The sequence below is a fragment of the Oncorhynchus kisutch genome, linkage group LG3 (assembly GCF_002021735.2).
Source record: "Oncorhynchus kisutch isolate 150728-3 linkage group LG3, Okis_V2, whole genome shotgun sequence".
In the NCBI taxonomy this organism is placed as follows: Eukaryota; Metazoa; Chordata; class Actinopteri; order Salmoniformes; family Salmonidae; genus Oncorhynchus; species Oncorhynchus kisutch.
In genome coordinates this window covers 20,050,284-20,066,381 of record NC_034176.2, presented here as the reverse complement: position 1 = coordinate 20,066,381, position 16,098 = coordinate 20,050,284, and the positions used below count along the sequence as shown (strand labels likewise).

Sequence of the window (16,098 nt, the reverse complement as noted above, 5' to 3'; positions counted from 1 at the left end):
CATGGCTATGGCACATAGAATTCCAATCTGTATTGTGTTCAGAATTCCAATATATTTAATATTTACTTATTAAGATTACTTATTAAGATAAACTTTGGGTGAGCTGGTTTAGATTCTCTTCCCTTTAAATACAAAATAAACTCTGTCCTCTTGATGTATTCTAGTTCTATGCTTCATTGTTTATCCATTTGGGTTGTTTCCTGCTGTATGTGGAGGTTCAATTGCGGAATGGCCATCTGGCATTTCGGGCAAATCCTTTTTTAGCCCAGTGGGACTGTCTGACTTGTTTTTTTTTGTGTGCAAAATGATCATTATTTGGCTAATAATGTTGAAAAGAATAGCGTAGAACAGATGGTGCCGACGGAGAAGAAAGCTTATACTATTATCACATATGTGACCCGATTCAGGAAACTAGGCATATGTCACAAGTCACGACTTCACAGGAGAGTCGTTTGAACATAAAAAAATATGTTTTTAATCAAAATGCGTTTTTGTGTAGAAATGCCTTTTCAGGAACATGTGAACTTTCATGTGCGTAAAAACAAATAAAATTGTTGAATTGCTTGTTGGTTTAGCCACAGAAAAAGTGAACAACCATCCTGCTAGCCATGATTGGCTGAGATAATGAGTGGGCTGGACATGCCAAGAGATAAGTTTTGATTAGTCTGCAGTGTAGCATCTGGTGTCTACAAAATGAGCTGCTCATAATGCATAGATAATATTTTCTACTGCAGTTTTTTCGATAGATATAATGTTAGCCATGGAGAACTGCAAATATGTTGCTACTGCTCTCAATAACATTGCTGCCCTGAATTTATCCGGCGCTATCGACAAAGGTCCGTTGGGAAGAATTTGTGATGGACTACTTTCTGGAGGATGATCGTGCCATGATGGTTTGCTAGGGGTGGCTGTCTGCCATGAAGCTTTCATCCATGTATACAGGTAAGAATCTAACATTGAACCTATTTGGTTAACTTTAGCTAGCTATGACAATCGGGTTTGTATTGCTAGTTTACTGTCAGCTAGCCAACTGGACTTCGATGGCTGGCTTGCTAACGTTACTCTATGAATTGGGATTTGAGTTAATTTTTTAGCTAGCTAACGTTAACGTTACATGTCTAAACAAAATACCCCAAGTTAAAGCTTGCTGTTTGCTAACGTTAGTGGAGGTTATATTGCTGGCTTGCTAGCTAACATTGAAACTATTTGGTTAACTTTAGCTAGCTATGACAATCAGTTTGTATTGCTAGTTAATTATGAATTGCTTTTGACGGACTGGCACACATCAACACCATCATCCCAAACAACCTGGATCCCCAACAATTCGCATACCGCCCCAACCGATCGACAGATGATGCAATCTTAATTGCACTTCACACTGCCCTACTCCTCCTGGATAAGAGGGAAATAACTATGTGAGAATGCTGTTCATAAACCTCAGCTCAGCATTTAACACCATAGCTCATCACCAAGCTGGGGACCCGGGGACTGAACACCTCCCTCTGCAACTGGAACCTGGACTTCCAGATGAGCCGGCCCTAGGTGGTGAGTGTAGGGAACAACACCTACACCATGCAGATCCTCAACCAACGGCGATGAGAGCCTACAGGGGAAAGTCAGAGACGGAGTAGTGTGGTGCCGGGACAACAACCTCTCCCTCAACGTCAGTAAGACCAAGGAGCTGATCGTGGACTACAGGAGAAAGAGGTTAGACCACATCCCCATCCAAATTGACAGAGCTCTAGTGGAGCTCTAATTGAAATCCATTCCAGGTGACTACCTCATGAAGCTGGTTGAGGGATTGTCAAGAGTGTGCAAAGCTGTCATCAAGGCAAAGGGTGGCTACTTTGAATAATCTCAAATATAAAATATATTTTGATTTGTTTAACACTTCTTTGGTTACTACATTATTGAATATATGTGTTATTATTCTACAATGTAGAAAATAGTAAAAAAATAAAGAAAAAACATTGAATGTCACAACATTTTGGCTGGTACTGTATGTGAATGTTTTGGGGTTTTGTGTGAGAGTGTCAGAGTAGTGTGTGTGAGTGAGTGAGTATATAGTGTGTACTGTATATATAGTCTTGTGTGCATAGAGTCAGTGCAAGATAGGGTCAGTGCAGATAGTCTGGTTAATTGGTTAACCAATTAATTAATTATTAATTGTAGCAGTCTGTATGGCTAATTAGCGTTCCGGTAGTAAGAGTCAACAGTCTATGGCTTGGGTGGCTGGAATCTTTGGCAAGTTTTCAGGCCTTCCTCTGACACCGCCCGATATAGAGGTCCTGGATGGCACGGAGCTCTGCCCCAGTGATGTACTGGGCTGTACACATAACCCACTGTAGTGCTTTGCTGTCGAGGGAGGTGCATTTGCCATAATAAGCGGTGATGCAGCAAGTCAAGATGCTCTCGATAGTGCAGCTGTAGAACGTTTTGAGGACACGAGGGTCCATGCCAAATCTTTATAACCTCTTGAGGGGGAAGAGGAGCTGCCGTGCCCTCTTCATGACTGTGTGGGGGTGTGTGGACCATGTTAAGTACTTATTGATGTGGATACCATGCAACTTTAAGCTTTTTTGGTTACGACATGATTCCATATGTGTTATTTCATAGTTTTGATGTCTTCACTATTATTCTACAATGTAGAAATTAGTAATAATAAAGAAAATCCCTTGAATGAGTCGGGGGTGGAGCAAGTTCTGGCCTAACTAACAGCTACACATCCATATGCCCGATTCTTGCCTCTGTCACCTTGGCTTGATCTTTGGGAAGTTAATTACCCAGGTTGTTCTTCAATACCTTGTAGCAATTGCGTTTGTAAAGAGCACTGTACAAATACACTTTAGGTTGATTTGATTCAATTGGAATGTTCTCTGGAAAAACCGTATCAAATATTAGGAAACACTGTGTGTACAAATGAAATATCATAAGATTCCCTAGCAGCCAGCACTTTAGTGGAAGCCCTCCACTGGTTACAGAGACAAAGCCACAACAGCAGTGTGTAATAAAACCACAACAGCTGTGAGAGACCAAGATCCCATCACCAAAAGAGTACAATTTTGTTTCAGATGTTCAGCTTTGGAGATGATGGCTCCATCAATAACCATCCCCGATGTGAAAGACAGGGAGTGGCGATGACGCAGTCAAACTCAGACGGCATGGCAGAATCTATATAATTGCTTTAGAGCTTCTCTTTCCAATAGAAATGTCCAGACTTTCTTCAACGGAGCAGGGAATTACATCTCAAGTAGGGTGGTTCAATAGCTCTGTCCACTCCCCTGACAACACAGTTGCTTACTTAAAGGGATAGTTCATGCAAAATCTATATTTGGGTACAATTACCCTTACTTTGAGTTGTGTCTAACGGCCCATGGTAACAGAATCCACAATAATCCATGATTTACTTTTGGCTACAGCCTGGAGTTAGCATATTAGCACTATCAGATTTCATGAAAGATAACAGCAATGTTAGTAAAGCTGCACTTCCTGAAAAACTAAATTGTTGGTGGAGTTATTGGGGAATATTTTTATCGTGCAAACGGCTGAAATAATCTCCAGAATATGGTTACTCAGAACTGGAACTATTACTTCACGTAGCCACACCACAGGGCAGCTGTATGCGTCTTGCAGTGATATTGTCATCCCCCTGGGGCAGGCACTTAGACGTGGATTGCTTTTCAGGTGTGATCAAAACTGACCGGTAAAAACAGGAAGTATCAGAGCATTAGAACATTTGAAGTTTATTGCAAAAATGACAACATTCTCGCGGGGAAGAAAACATGAACAGGTATCGACGCTACCAAACTTAGTTTGAAGTGTTTAAGGACTTTTCGGCTTGCAGTGTGGCTTTGAAAACATTAGTTAAGCTGTTTCCATTCATGAAATCTGACGATGCAGGCTGTAGCCAGGAGTAAATAATCAGTTATTGTGGATTCTGTCATCGTGGGCCTTCAGACACAGCTCAAGGTAAGGGTAATTTGACAAACACATAGATTTTGCATGAACTATCCTTTAAGAAAGGCTCAGAGGGTTTTTGATTTTCTATTACTTTTTTCTCTTACCCAACTATGCTCAATTTACAAATTTAACCCTTTACAAAAAAGCCAGACTGTTCTTGACTTATGAGGCAGGCAGTAAAAAATTAAATTAAATAAAGATCAAGGGTAAAATTACAAAAATTAATGTGCATATGCAGCCTCAGTGCTCAATATGTGTGGAATATAGAGTATCAACAGTACCTTTGGGAAAACGTGCTTCATTTCCTCCTTTCCAATAACCTGCCTTGCATTTCCACTGTGGCTCTGCAAGAGCCATATACTGTATATAGAGAATTGGGCCAATGCAGTTTTTCTGCATTATGATGCATTTACATGACACTTCAATATTCTATGGCAGCCATGTTAGCTCCCTATTAGCATTACATGGGGAATATTTCTAAGTTGGCCTAACTCTCTCTATAGTCTATACAGTGCCTTCGGAAAGTATTCAGACACCTTGACTTTTTCACATTTTGTTAGGTTACAGCCTTGTTCTAAAATGTATTTAATATTTTTTTCCCCCCTCATCAATCTACACACAACACCCAATAACAAAGCAAAACCAGGTTTTAAGAAATTCTTACAAATTTATAAACTAAACTAAAATATAACATTTACATAAGTATTCAGACCCTTTACTCAGTACTTTATTGAAGCACCTCTGGCAGCGATTACAGCCTCGATTCTTATTGGGTATCTAGGTTCCTAGGTTCCTGCCTTTCAAGGGAGTTTTTCCTAGCCACCATGCTTCTACGTCTGCCTTGTTTGGGGTTTTAGGTTGGGTTTCTGTATAACACTTTGTGACTTCGGCTGATGTAAAAAGGGCATTATAAAAACATTTGATTGATTGATTGAATGATGACGCTACAAGCTTGGCACACCTGTATTTGGGGAGTTTCTCCCATTCATCTCTGCAGATCCTCTCACGCTCTATCATGCCGCCAAACATACCCTTGTAAAACTGAATATCCTACAGATCCTTGACTTCAGTGATCTCATTTACAAAAGAACCCCCAACACTCTACTCAGCAAACTGGATGTAGTCTATCACAGTGTCATCCGTTTTGTCACCAAAGCCCCATACATTACCTACTACTGCGACCTGTATGCTCTTGTTGGCTGGCCCTCACTACATATCCGTCACCAAACCCACTGGCTCCAGGTCATCTATAAGTCTTTGCTAGGTAAAGCGCCGCCTTATCTCAGCTCACTGGTCACCATAGCAACACCCACCTGTAGCACGCGCTCCAGCAGGTATATTCCACAGGTCATCCCCAAAGCCAACACTTACTTTGGCCGCCTTTCCTTACAGTTCTCTGCTGCCAATGTCTGGAACGAATTGCAAAAATCTCTGGAGCTGGAGTCTTATATCTCCCTCTCTAACTTTAAGCATCAGCTGTCTGAGCAGCTTACCGATCACTGTACCTGTAAATAGCACACCCGACTACCCCATCCTCAAAGTATTACTTACCGTCTTGCTCTTTTCACCCCAGTATCTCTACTTGCACATCATCATCTGCACATCTATCACTCCAGTATTAATGCTAAATTGTAATTATTTTCGCATCTAGGGCCTATTTATTGCCTACCTCCTTACTCTTCTACATTTGCACACACTGTACATAGATCTTTCTATTTTTATTTTCTTTTGTGTTAATGACTGTACATTTGTTTATGTGTAACTGTGTTGTTGTTTTTGTCACACTGCTTTGCTTTAACTTGGCCACATCGCAGTTGTAAATGAGAAATTGTTCTCAACTGGCCTACCTGGTTAAATAAAGGTGAAATTTAAAATTTAAAATTCAAATTAAATATCAGGTTGGATGGGGAGCATTGCTGCACAGCTATTTTCAGGTCTCTCCAGAGATGTTCGACTGGGTTCGAGTCCAGGCTCTGGCTGAACCACTTAAGCACTTTCAGAGACATGTCCCAGAAGCCACTCCTGCGTTGTTTTGGCTATGTGCTTAGGGTCGTTGTCCTGTAGGAAGGTGAACCTTCGTCCCAGTCTGAGGTCCTTTCCCTTAATCCTGACTAGTCTCCTATTCCCTGCCGCTGAAAAACATCCCCCCCCAGCATGATAATGCTACCACCATGCTTCACCGTAGGGATGGTGCCAGGTTTCCTCCAGATGTGATGCTTGGCATTCAGGCCAAAGAGTTTAATCTTGGTTTCATCAGACCAGAGAATCTTATTTGTCATGGACTGAGAGTCTTTAGGTGCCTTTTAGCAAACTCCAAGCAGGCTGTCATGTGCCTTTTACTGAGGAGTGGCTTCCGTCTGGTTACTCTACCCTAAAGGCCTGATTGGTGGAGTGCTGCAGAGATGGTTGTCCTTCTGGAAGGTTCTCCCATCTCCAAAGAGGAACTCTAAAGCTTTGTTCGCCTCCCTGACAAAGGCCCATCTCCCCTGATTGCTCAGTTTGGCCAGGCGGCCAGCTCTAGGAAGAATCTTGGTGGTTCAAAACTTATTTTAATTTAAGAATTATGGAGGCCACTGTGTTCTTGTGGACCAACAATGCTGCAGACATTTTTTGGTACCCTTCCCCAGATCTGTGCCTCGACACAATCCTGTTTTTGAGCTCTACGGACAATTCCTTCAACCTTATGGCTTGGTTTTTGCTTTGACATGCACTGTCAACTGTGGGACCTTACAGTTGAAGTCGGAAGTTAGCCAAATACCTTTAAACTCAGGTTTTCACAACTCCTGACATTTAATAGTAAAAAGTAAAAAGTAGTAAAAAGTCCCTGTCTTAGGTCAGTTAGGATCACCACCTTACATTAAGAATGTGAAATGTCAGAATAATAGTAGAGAATGATTTATTTCAGCTTTATTTATTTAATCACATTCCCAGTGGGTCGGAAGTTTACATTCACTCTATTAGTATTTGGTAGCATTGCCTTTAAATTGTTTAACTTGGGTCAAATGTTTTGAGTAGCCTTCCACAAGCTTCCCACAATAAGTTGGGTGAATTGTGGCCCATTCTTCCTGAGAGAGCTGGCGTTACTGAGTCAGGTTTGTAGGCCTCCTTGGTCGCACACACTTTTTCAGTTCTGCCCACAAATTTTCTAGAGGATTGAGGTCAGGGCTTTGTGATGGCCACTCCAATACCTTGACTATGTTGTCCTTAAGCCATTTTGCCACAACTTTTGCGACCAGGTTTTAACTTCCTGACTGATGTCTTGAGATGTTGCTTCAATATATCCACATAATTTCCCTGCCTCATGATGGCATCTATTTTGTGAAGTGCACCAGTCCCTCAAGCAGCAAAGCACCCCCACAACATGATGCTGCCACCCACCTGTTTCACAGATCTATTTTAGACCAGAGGACATTTCTCCAAAAAGTACGATCTTTGTCCCCATGTGCAGTTCCAAACCGTAGTCTTGCTTTTTTATGGCGGTTTTGGAGCAGTGGCTTCTTCCTTGCTGAGCGGCCTTTCAGGTTATGTCGATATAGGACTCGTTTTACTGTGGATATAGATACTTTGTACCTGTTTCCTCCAGCATCTTCACAAGGTCCTTTGCTGTTGTTCTGGGATTGATTTGCACTTTTCACACCAAAGTACGTTCATCTCTAGGAGACAGAACTCGTCTCCTTCCTGAGCGGTATGATAGCTGCATGGTCCCATGGTGTTTATACTTCCGTACTATTGTTTGTACAGATGAATGTGGTACCTTCAGGCGTTTGGAAATTGCTCCCAAGGATGAACTACACTTGTGGAGGTCTACAATTTTTTTTCTGAGGTCTTGGCTGATTTCTTTTGATTTTCCCATGATGTCAAGCAAAGAGCATTGAGTTTGAAGGTAGTCCTTGAAATACATCCACATGTACACCTCCAATTGACTCAAATTATGTAAATTAGCCTATCAGAAGCTTCTAAAGCCATTACATCATTTTCTGGAAATTTCCAAGCTGTTTAAAGGCACAGTCAACTTAATGTATCTAAACTTCTGACCCACTGGAATTGTGATACAGTGAAGTATAAGTTAAATAATCTGTCTGTAAACAATTGTTGGAAAAATTACTTGTGTCATGCACAAAGTAGATGTCCTAACCGACTTGTCAAAACTATAGTTTTTAACAAGAAATTTGTGGAGTGGTTGAAAACGTGTTTTATTGATTCCAACCTAAGTGTTTGTAAACTTCTGACTTCAACTGTATGTCAACCCCTACACAAATGTCCATTAATTGTAACACACACAATAAATTCACATTTCTTTTCTTCTGCAGGATTATTTTCCTCCTGTAGCAAACTAGCTCAAATTAAGATCCTACATCTTTATGATGTTCAGTGTTTCACAGTGACCCCCTCACGGTGTGAAACAAATCACACCAACCATGCCAAAGAGAAAACAGTCACACAGGCAGGTGTCACTGAAACAAGTGGAATTATGGGAAGGAAGTTTGAGCTGCCTCTGATTGGAGGATCCCCATTCTGGTAAACCTTACTGCTCTCAACAACATGTGCAGAGTGTTGATAAGAAACATCATCCCACTGGCTCATTAATCAAGTGTGAACGCACACCAACCTGCCGCTTTCTTATTTTCCCGTGCCCCCCCCCCCCCCCCGGACTCCAGCCGCATCTTTATAAAACCGCACCTCTAGCACATTCCTGCTTTGAGATCTCGCACACACAGACATGCACACAAACACACATGCACACACACACAAGCAGAATTTTGCCTCTCACACAATTTTCCTTCTCACTCTTTCAATCACTTATACACTCATACACACAGGTAACCATGACATCCCATCTTTGAGCACTCTCCGCCTCTCTCCTTATTTAAGCTGCCACACGTGATATATTTATTGTTAGTGACTACTTTGTGTGCAGTCTTTGTTTTCAGGGTTTTCAGTCTTCACTTCTATTGAGTGGTCATGTTTGCAGTAATAATTTAAAAAATGGTTCAGTTTTGTGTGAATCTTTCAGCATAAATTTAAGTTAACTGTATAAGAAATGCTGAATCCCCTTTATACCCGGACCTACACTGCGTGAGGGGTGAATTGTGATCAGTTATATATTTACATTACTACATGTCAAAACTCTTCATTTATCTCATGATTTTGATTGGCTTTATAGGAGGCCAGTGCCAATATTGTAATCAATTATAGACCGCGCGTCATGATGTCATTTGCAAGACTCAGCTACAAATTGACCAATCCAAAAAAATGATTAATTGGGGAAAAAACTCAACACAGCAGAATGTGCAGCAGCTATAAACTGTGAGTATTTATAGACACCTCTGTTGGAACAGTCCAATGGAAACAGAAGGGTTCAATCCCAGGCATTTATGTAGTCAAATATTGATCTGATGGCTTGTGTTGTTTCGACATAAATCCATTTGAATGATTCCTTTGGTAAAGCGTCACTATGTGTTGCAATGCCCCATGAGCTGGAGAATGTGGTACAATAGGTAAGGCCACATGTATTTGCACTGTACAAAGGACACTACAATACACACAGGCATTGACTTTCCAAGCAAATGGAGCTAATTTAATTTCATCCCTCTATACATTATATTTGACTATGATCTGAACCTGTATAGACAAAAAGAAATACAAATAACAAAGGCATACAACCAGTATCATTGGCAACTTTTTTCTTCATAGACAGTGCCAACTTTGCCCTCAAAATTTGTTCTGCGTACTCAACAATACAATGCTGTCATATCGCCTTGACCATAAGGTAATACCAATAGGTAAAATTGGTTAATTGAAAGAAAACAGTTTATTTTTATATAGGTTCATTGAAAGAAAAGTTTATTTTTTACAGGTCGATTGAAACAAAGCAGTTTATTTTATCTTGGTTGATTGAAAGAAAACCGTTAATTTTATACAGGTTAATTGAAAGAAAACAGTTTATTTTATATTGGTTGATTGAAAGAAAACAGTTTGTTATATACACAGACGGTGTGGATATTTACTCTAATTCATTATCAACAATAAGAACCAGTTAACATGGTGTTTAATTTTTTTGTCCGCTGAAAAAATAGATAATGTTCACCGTTACTATACCAACATGGATACACTGAGTTGAATTTTGATTTAGGGCCGATTCAATCAGATCCGCTTCAGCCGACATCCGCATGGCTGATGTTTTGACGGTGTCAGAGGTAGAACTGTGTTACAATTGTCATTGCCATTGGCTGCACAGAGTCACGTTAATATAAATGACATGCAGCCTTGTTTATAAGTTGGAACACTGGAATGTGAGATGTAATTTACATCTTCATTAGGCTGATAGAAATCCTCAGTATTTAGTTGAATGATTTTCAATTTGAGAGTAAATATATAGCCTACACTTTCTCGTTCTGAACTTCTAACGTGAGTGGGACAGGTGTGACTTCATGACCATGATCACAAGAGCTCCAACACAGTTCTACCTGGTTAATGCTTGATCTGATTGAATCTAGGCCTTACACTTTTGAAAAGACACAAATATCATAATTCTTCTGTGTCTGCAAGTAATGGAAACAAAGTTTGAGGTTTGTCCTTTTAAAAAGGCAAGCACTGTTTCAAGAGGAAAACGCGTGACAGACAGCATAGCTCTCTCTCCTCTCCTCTCTCTCTCTCCCTCCATTTCCATCTCTCACTCTCTCTCTCTTTCACTCTCTCACTCTGTCTTTCTCGCTCTCCTCTTTGTCATGACAGCAGTGCAGAAGTCTTTGACATGATACTTTGAGTCTTTGTCAGTGTTACTGATGGGAAGATAGCCACTGCCAACGGCCACTGAGGCTTCACCACGATAAGGGTCCATAAGCCATTTTCTCGATCGTAGTGGTCCTCAAAACCCAAAATGTTACATCAAATAAATAATATTTCAGTTTATCTCAGATTGTGTTCTCTCTGCCTCTCCTTTTTGAAATAGCATGACAATGCCTGGGAGAAAGAAAAAAACATCCTTGAACAAGCATCTGTGTTGGGGATCAGCTTGTTGGTCACCGACAACCCACCGGGAGGTTTATAGGGCATAGTTGGCCACGGCGGCGGTCAGGCTGAGCAGCAGCGCCCAGACACTGGCACAGACACAGGCTGACCCATCTTCAGGAGGACCCTTGGGTCTGGTCAGGCCATCGTAACCACTGCTGGGCTCCAGTAAAGGCTGAGTGGAGGACAACATGTGGAAAGGTTAGAAATGACTCAGTGAGTCCAAGTGTTGTGTTTTACATAGAACGGGTAAAACACTGAACCACAGCCACTCCAACTGAATAAAAACATGAACACATTTGAGGCACATATGAAATCTGTTGAAAGTGACTGCTGTTGCAGTCTTTTGGGTGCACTCTGCTTTTCCATGTATTGGCACAGTGCAGAGCTAAGGCTTCCTTCTCAATCCCCTTTAGGTAACGCCAGCTTAAACGTTTTAAAGATTACTTTCAAGGAAAGCACAAGCTATAGTACAGGCATAGCACATATGGGTTACTAATCTGCTTCTTAGCTATTTGGATATGTTTATTTCTCTACAATATTAGTCACTTCGCTACGTGAAGACAGGACATTCAGTCATTTCACCATGGACAACAGCAGGCAATGCGAAAGGCAACTACAGTATGTTGTACAGTACATTAGAAGAAAGTATAGAAGCAACATGTTCTAGATATTGTACACCCCAGAGAGTTACTCAGTAATGCCCATTCTAATATGGCCTTATTATGTGCTTTTCCATAACATTTTAAGCATTTTGAATGTGTTTTCAATTTGCTCTCATTCCTGCAACACCTACTGTAGCAAACCTTTTGCCTTCAAGTACAGTGCCATCAGAAAGTATTCATACCCCTTGATATATTTCACATTTAGTTGTGTTACAGCCTGAATTCAAAATGGATTCAATCATTTTTTTTCTCACCCATCTACACACAATATCCCATAATGACAAAGTGAAAACATGTTTTTAGAAATGTTGGCAAATTTATAGAAAGTCAAGTACAGAAATACAGTATCACACCCCTGACTCAATACCTTGTAGAATCACCTTTTTCTGGGTAAGTCTCTAAGAGCTTTCCACACCTGGATTGCATTAAATTTGCCCATTTATTATTTTCTAAATTCTTCAAGCTCTGTCAAATTGATTGTTGATCATTGCTAGACAACCATTTTCAGGTCTTACCATAGATTTTCAAGTAGATTTAAGTCAAAACTGTAACTCGGCCACTCAGGAACATTCACTGTCTTCTTGGTAACCAACTCCAGTGTAGATTTGGCCTTGTGTTTTAGGTTATTGTCCTGCTGAAAGGTGAATTTATCTCCCAGTGTTTGGTGGAAAGCAGACTGAGCCAGGTTTTCCTCTAGGATTTTGCCTGTGCTTAGCTCTATTCTGTTTCTTTTTATCCAAAAACACTAGCCAGTCCTTAACAATTACAACTAGGGATGATAGTGTCTACTTGGTAGTGAAAATAGTGCCTACTTGGTAGTGTGTACTGTACCAGGGCTCGAGGTGCTCGACCAGTCAGCGAAAGCCAACATCATCCACGACAGAGAATGGCTGATTGTCAAAGGGCAATGAATTGCCTTATTTTGGTGTTAATGGATTTCGCCTTTGAGTTGTCTCGCTGACATTTTCTTACTCTTTCAAATGACTGCTCAATTTGTTGACTGCTCGATCCACACAGCAGACATTGTGGGCTAGGTTAGGAATGCTGTGTTGCACGTGTAGCTCTATATTTTTCGCGGCGTCATTACGCCATCTACCTACATTATATAAGTATGCACGTCATCTACCTACATTATATAGGTATGCACGTCATCTACCTACGTCATATAGGTATGCACGTCATCTACCTACGTTATATAGGTATGCACATCATCTACCTACGTCATATAGGTATGTACGTCATCTACCTACGTTATATGTATGTACGTCATCTACTTACGTTATATAGGTATGTACGTCATCTACCTACGTTATATAGGTATGCACGTCATCTACCTACGTTATATAGGTACATACGTCATCTACCTACGTTATATAGGTATATTCGCCATCTACCTACGTTATATGTATGTACGTCATCTACCTACGTTATATAGGTATGTACGTCATCTACCTACGTCATATAGGTATGTACGTCATCTACCTACGTCATATAGGTATGCACGTCATCTACCTACGTCATATAGGTATGTACGTCATCTACCTACGTCATATAGGTATGCACGTCATCTACCTACGTTATATAGGTATGTACGTCATCTACCTACGTCATATAGGTATGTACGTCATCTACCTACGTTATATAGGTATGCACGTCATCTACCTATGTTATATAGGTATGCACGTCATCTACCTACGTTATATAGGTATGCACATCAGCTTTGACATCGGTTTTGCACATCGGCGGTAAACTAGACATTGGGCCGATGTTGGAATTTTCAGCTAATATCGTCCGATTTCGCTATGCTTACCTATATATCGTGCATCCCTCATTACAACCATACCCATAACATGATGCAGCCACCACTATGCTTGAAAATATGAAGAGTGGTACTCAGTAATGTGTTGTAATGGATTTGCCCAAATATAACACTTGGTATTCAAGACAAAAAGTGAATTGCTTTGCCAATACTTTTGCAGTATTACTTGAGTGCCTTGTTTCAAACATGATGCATGTTTTGGAATAGTTTTATTCTCTACAGGCTTCCGTCTTTTCATTCAGTCATTTAAGTTAGTATTGTGGAGTAACTACAATGTTGATGATCCATCTTCAGTTTTCTCCTATCACAGCCATTAAACTCTGTAACTGTTTTAAAGTCACCATTGGCCTCATGGTGAAATCCCTGAGCAGTTTCCTTCCTCCCCGGTAACTGAGTTAGGAAGGATGCCTGTATCTTTGTGGTGACTGGGTGTATTGATATACCAATCAAAGTGTAATTAATAACTTCACCATGATCAAAGGCAAATTCAATGTCTGCTTTTTTTTTACCTCCCTGGTCAATGCAACTTATTATCTGTCTTGTTAAGCTCATTTTTACTCCTGAGCTGATTTAGGTTTGCTATAACAAAGGGATTGAATACGAGTGGTTCAAGGGCCAGTAACTGAAAGGTTGCTGGATCTAATCCCCAAGCTGACAAGGTAAAAATCTGTCGTTCTGCCCCTGAGCAAGGCTGTTCCCGGGGCGCCGGAGACGTGGATGTCGATTATGGCAGCCCCCCGCACCTCTCAGATTCAGAGCGGTTGGGTTAAATGCAGAAGACACATTTCAGTTGAATGCATTCAGCACTACAACTGACTTGGTATCCCCCTTTTCCCCTTACTGACTAGAGAGTATTTATTTATTTGTAAAGATTTTGAAAAACAATTTCACTTCAACATTATGGGGTATTGTGTGTAGAACGGTGACAAAAACAATTCTGGCTGTAACACAACAAAATGTGGAATAAGTCAAGGGGTGTGAATACTTAATGAAGGCTCTGTAAGTGCAGCTTCCTTGGTTTACAGAGGCCCTATTTTCCCCTGCAAAACCATAGCACATCAACAGAAACATGAAATATTCCCTCCTTACTTACCTCATCTCCACCAATGTAGCCTTTTGAGAGATTCCACTTTGGTACATTTCCCTGTACACAGAGAAAAACATAGTCAGATATTATCTTCCAACTCCTCATGTTCTAACAGCAGTATATACAAAACAAGGTAACACAACATGGCCAAACTGTTTTAGAAAAATACAATAATGATAATAAATAGTAAATGGTCAAGTTATATAAGCACTGAGAGATGTTTTTGTGTGGGCTTTAGGTGAAAAGAAAGGCTGTATTTATTAAGGAAGAGCTTGGTTTCAGATGTGTGACTGTACAGAGAAATGGTTAAACGACAGTTGCCAAAAAAGCAATCTTTGCTTGACAATGCAGCAAACACATCCGCAACTAAAAGCCAATTAATTAGCAGGTGCAGTGATGTGTGGCAGCAGTCTGTTGACATCGGTCCAGATCTTTGTCTGCAGCCAATATTTTTACACACACACAGACATGCACGCACACACGCATGCACACACAGATACTCACACAGCCACACACAACATGTTTTTGGGGATAACAGGATATTATTCATTTTGTTTTGAAAAAGTAGCTAAACATGTAGCAGGAGTACGTTTTACAATTGATCAGAGCTTTGTCGAACAGTAATGTTCAGATGTGTTTTTCAGGGCTGGTTATTAGGTAACCCAGGGTTGGTCCACAATCAATTACATTCAATTGAGTTGAAAATCAACACAATGTACTGTACAGTCAAGGGCACACAAGCTGAAATTGACTCTGAAGAGGGGGCTAATTCTCACTTATACAATGGTCCACTTACATAACACGACTATCCAAAAAGAATACAAAAAGGCATTCTTTTCCTGATTAAAAAAACCTGTTAAGATGTGTCATTTAAATTCCAATCAGGTTTCTGCAGGAACATAGACACAGAAAAACAATATGTGGAACTCCCATACCGTGAGTGCTACAAAGACATCATTGTGAGTTTGTCATTTTCTGAGTCACTTGTATATAGGCAGACAATTACAATGGAACATTTAAAACACCTTTTGATCCCCATTTACAAACAGCTGAAATGGCAGTGACATTAGGGGCTCTATTATACACACAGCACCGCCAGGCAGTGAGCAATGACTAGGGCAACGACAGAGTTGGTATTTTCAGGTCGTGTTAAAGTGCTTGCACATATCTATGCAAAGGCTGCACCAACATAGTATTTACAACTATTGGACCACACATTTATCCCAATGGTTACGGCACAATGGATTCTTAAATAGATCTGAACACACTGAAACGCTTACAAAACTGTTGTGGAAAAATACAGAAGTAGAGAACGTTAGTAGAATCAATATAGTAATTCATATAATATAATAACATGTTCAATGGGAAATGTTTTTTTTGCTTATCCTACTTCCTCTGTAGGCTAAATGGAATTATTTTACTAAACTAAATTAAGTTTAATTTAGTGAAATGCTTCTTCCCAAACCTCTCCATTTATAAATGTTAGCACCACTCTTAAGGCCTGTCCACTGAATTAATTGAAATCCTGATTGGTAGGGAAAATGGCGTCTTATCCA

At 40.3% G+C, this 16,098-nt stretch overlaps 1 protein-coding gene across 1 annotated transcript in view; it reads right to left on the bottom strand.

Annotated features, from left to right (window-relative positions):
• Window positions 1-9,511: 9,511 nt before the first annotated feature.
• The window catches only part of LOC109871565 (GDNF family receptor alpha-2-like), a 70,073-nt gene continuing 63,486 nt past the window's right edge, over window positions 9,512-16,098 (bottom strand). The window contains exons 8-9 of the mRNA XM_020462457.2: window positions 14,549-14,599; window positions 9,512-11,146 (exon numbers count right to left, since the gene is read on the bottom strand). Of these exons, the coding sequence (XP_020318046.1) occupies window positions 11,006-11,146; window positions 14,549-14,599 (192 nt within the window). The 3' untranslated portion in view covers window positions 9,512-11,005. The remainder of the gene's footprint in view (window positions 11,147-14,548; window positions 14,600-16,098) is intronic.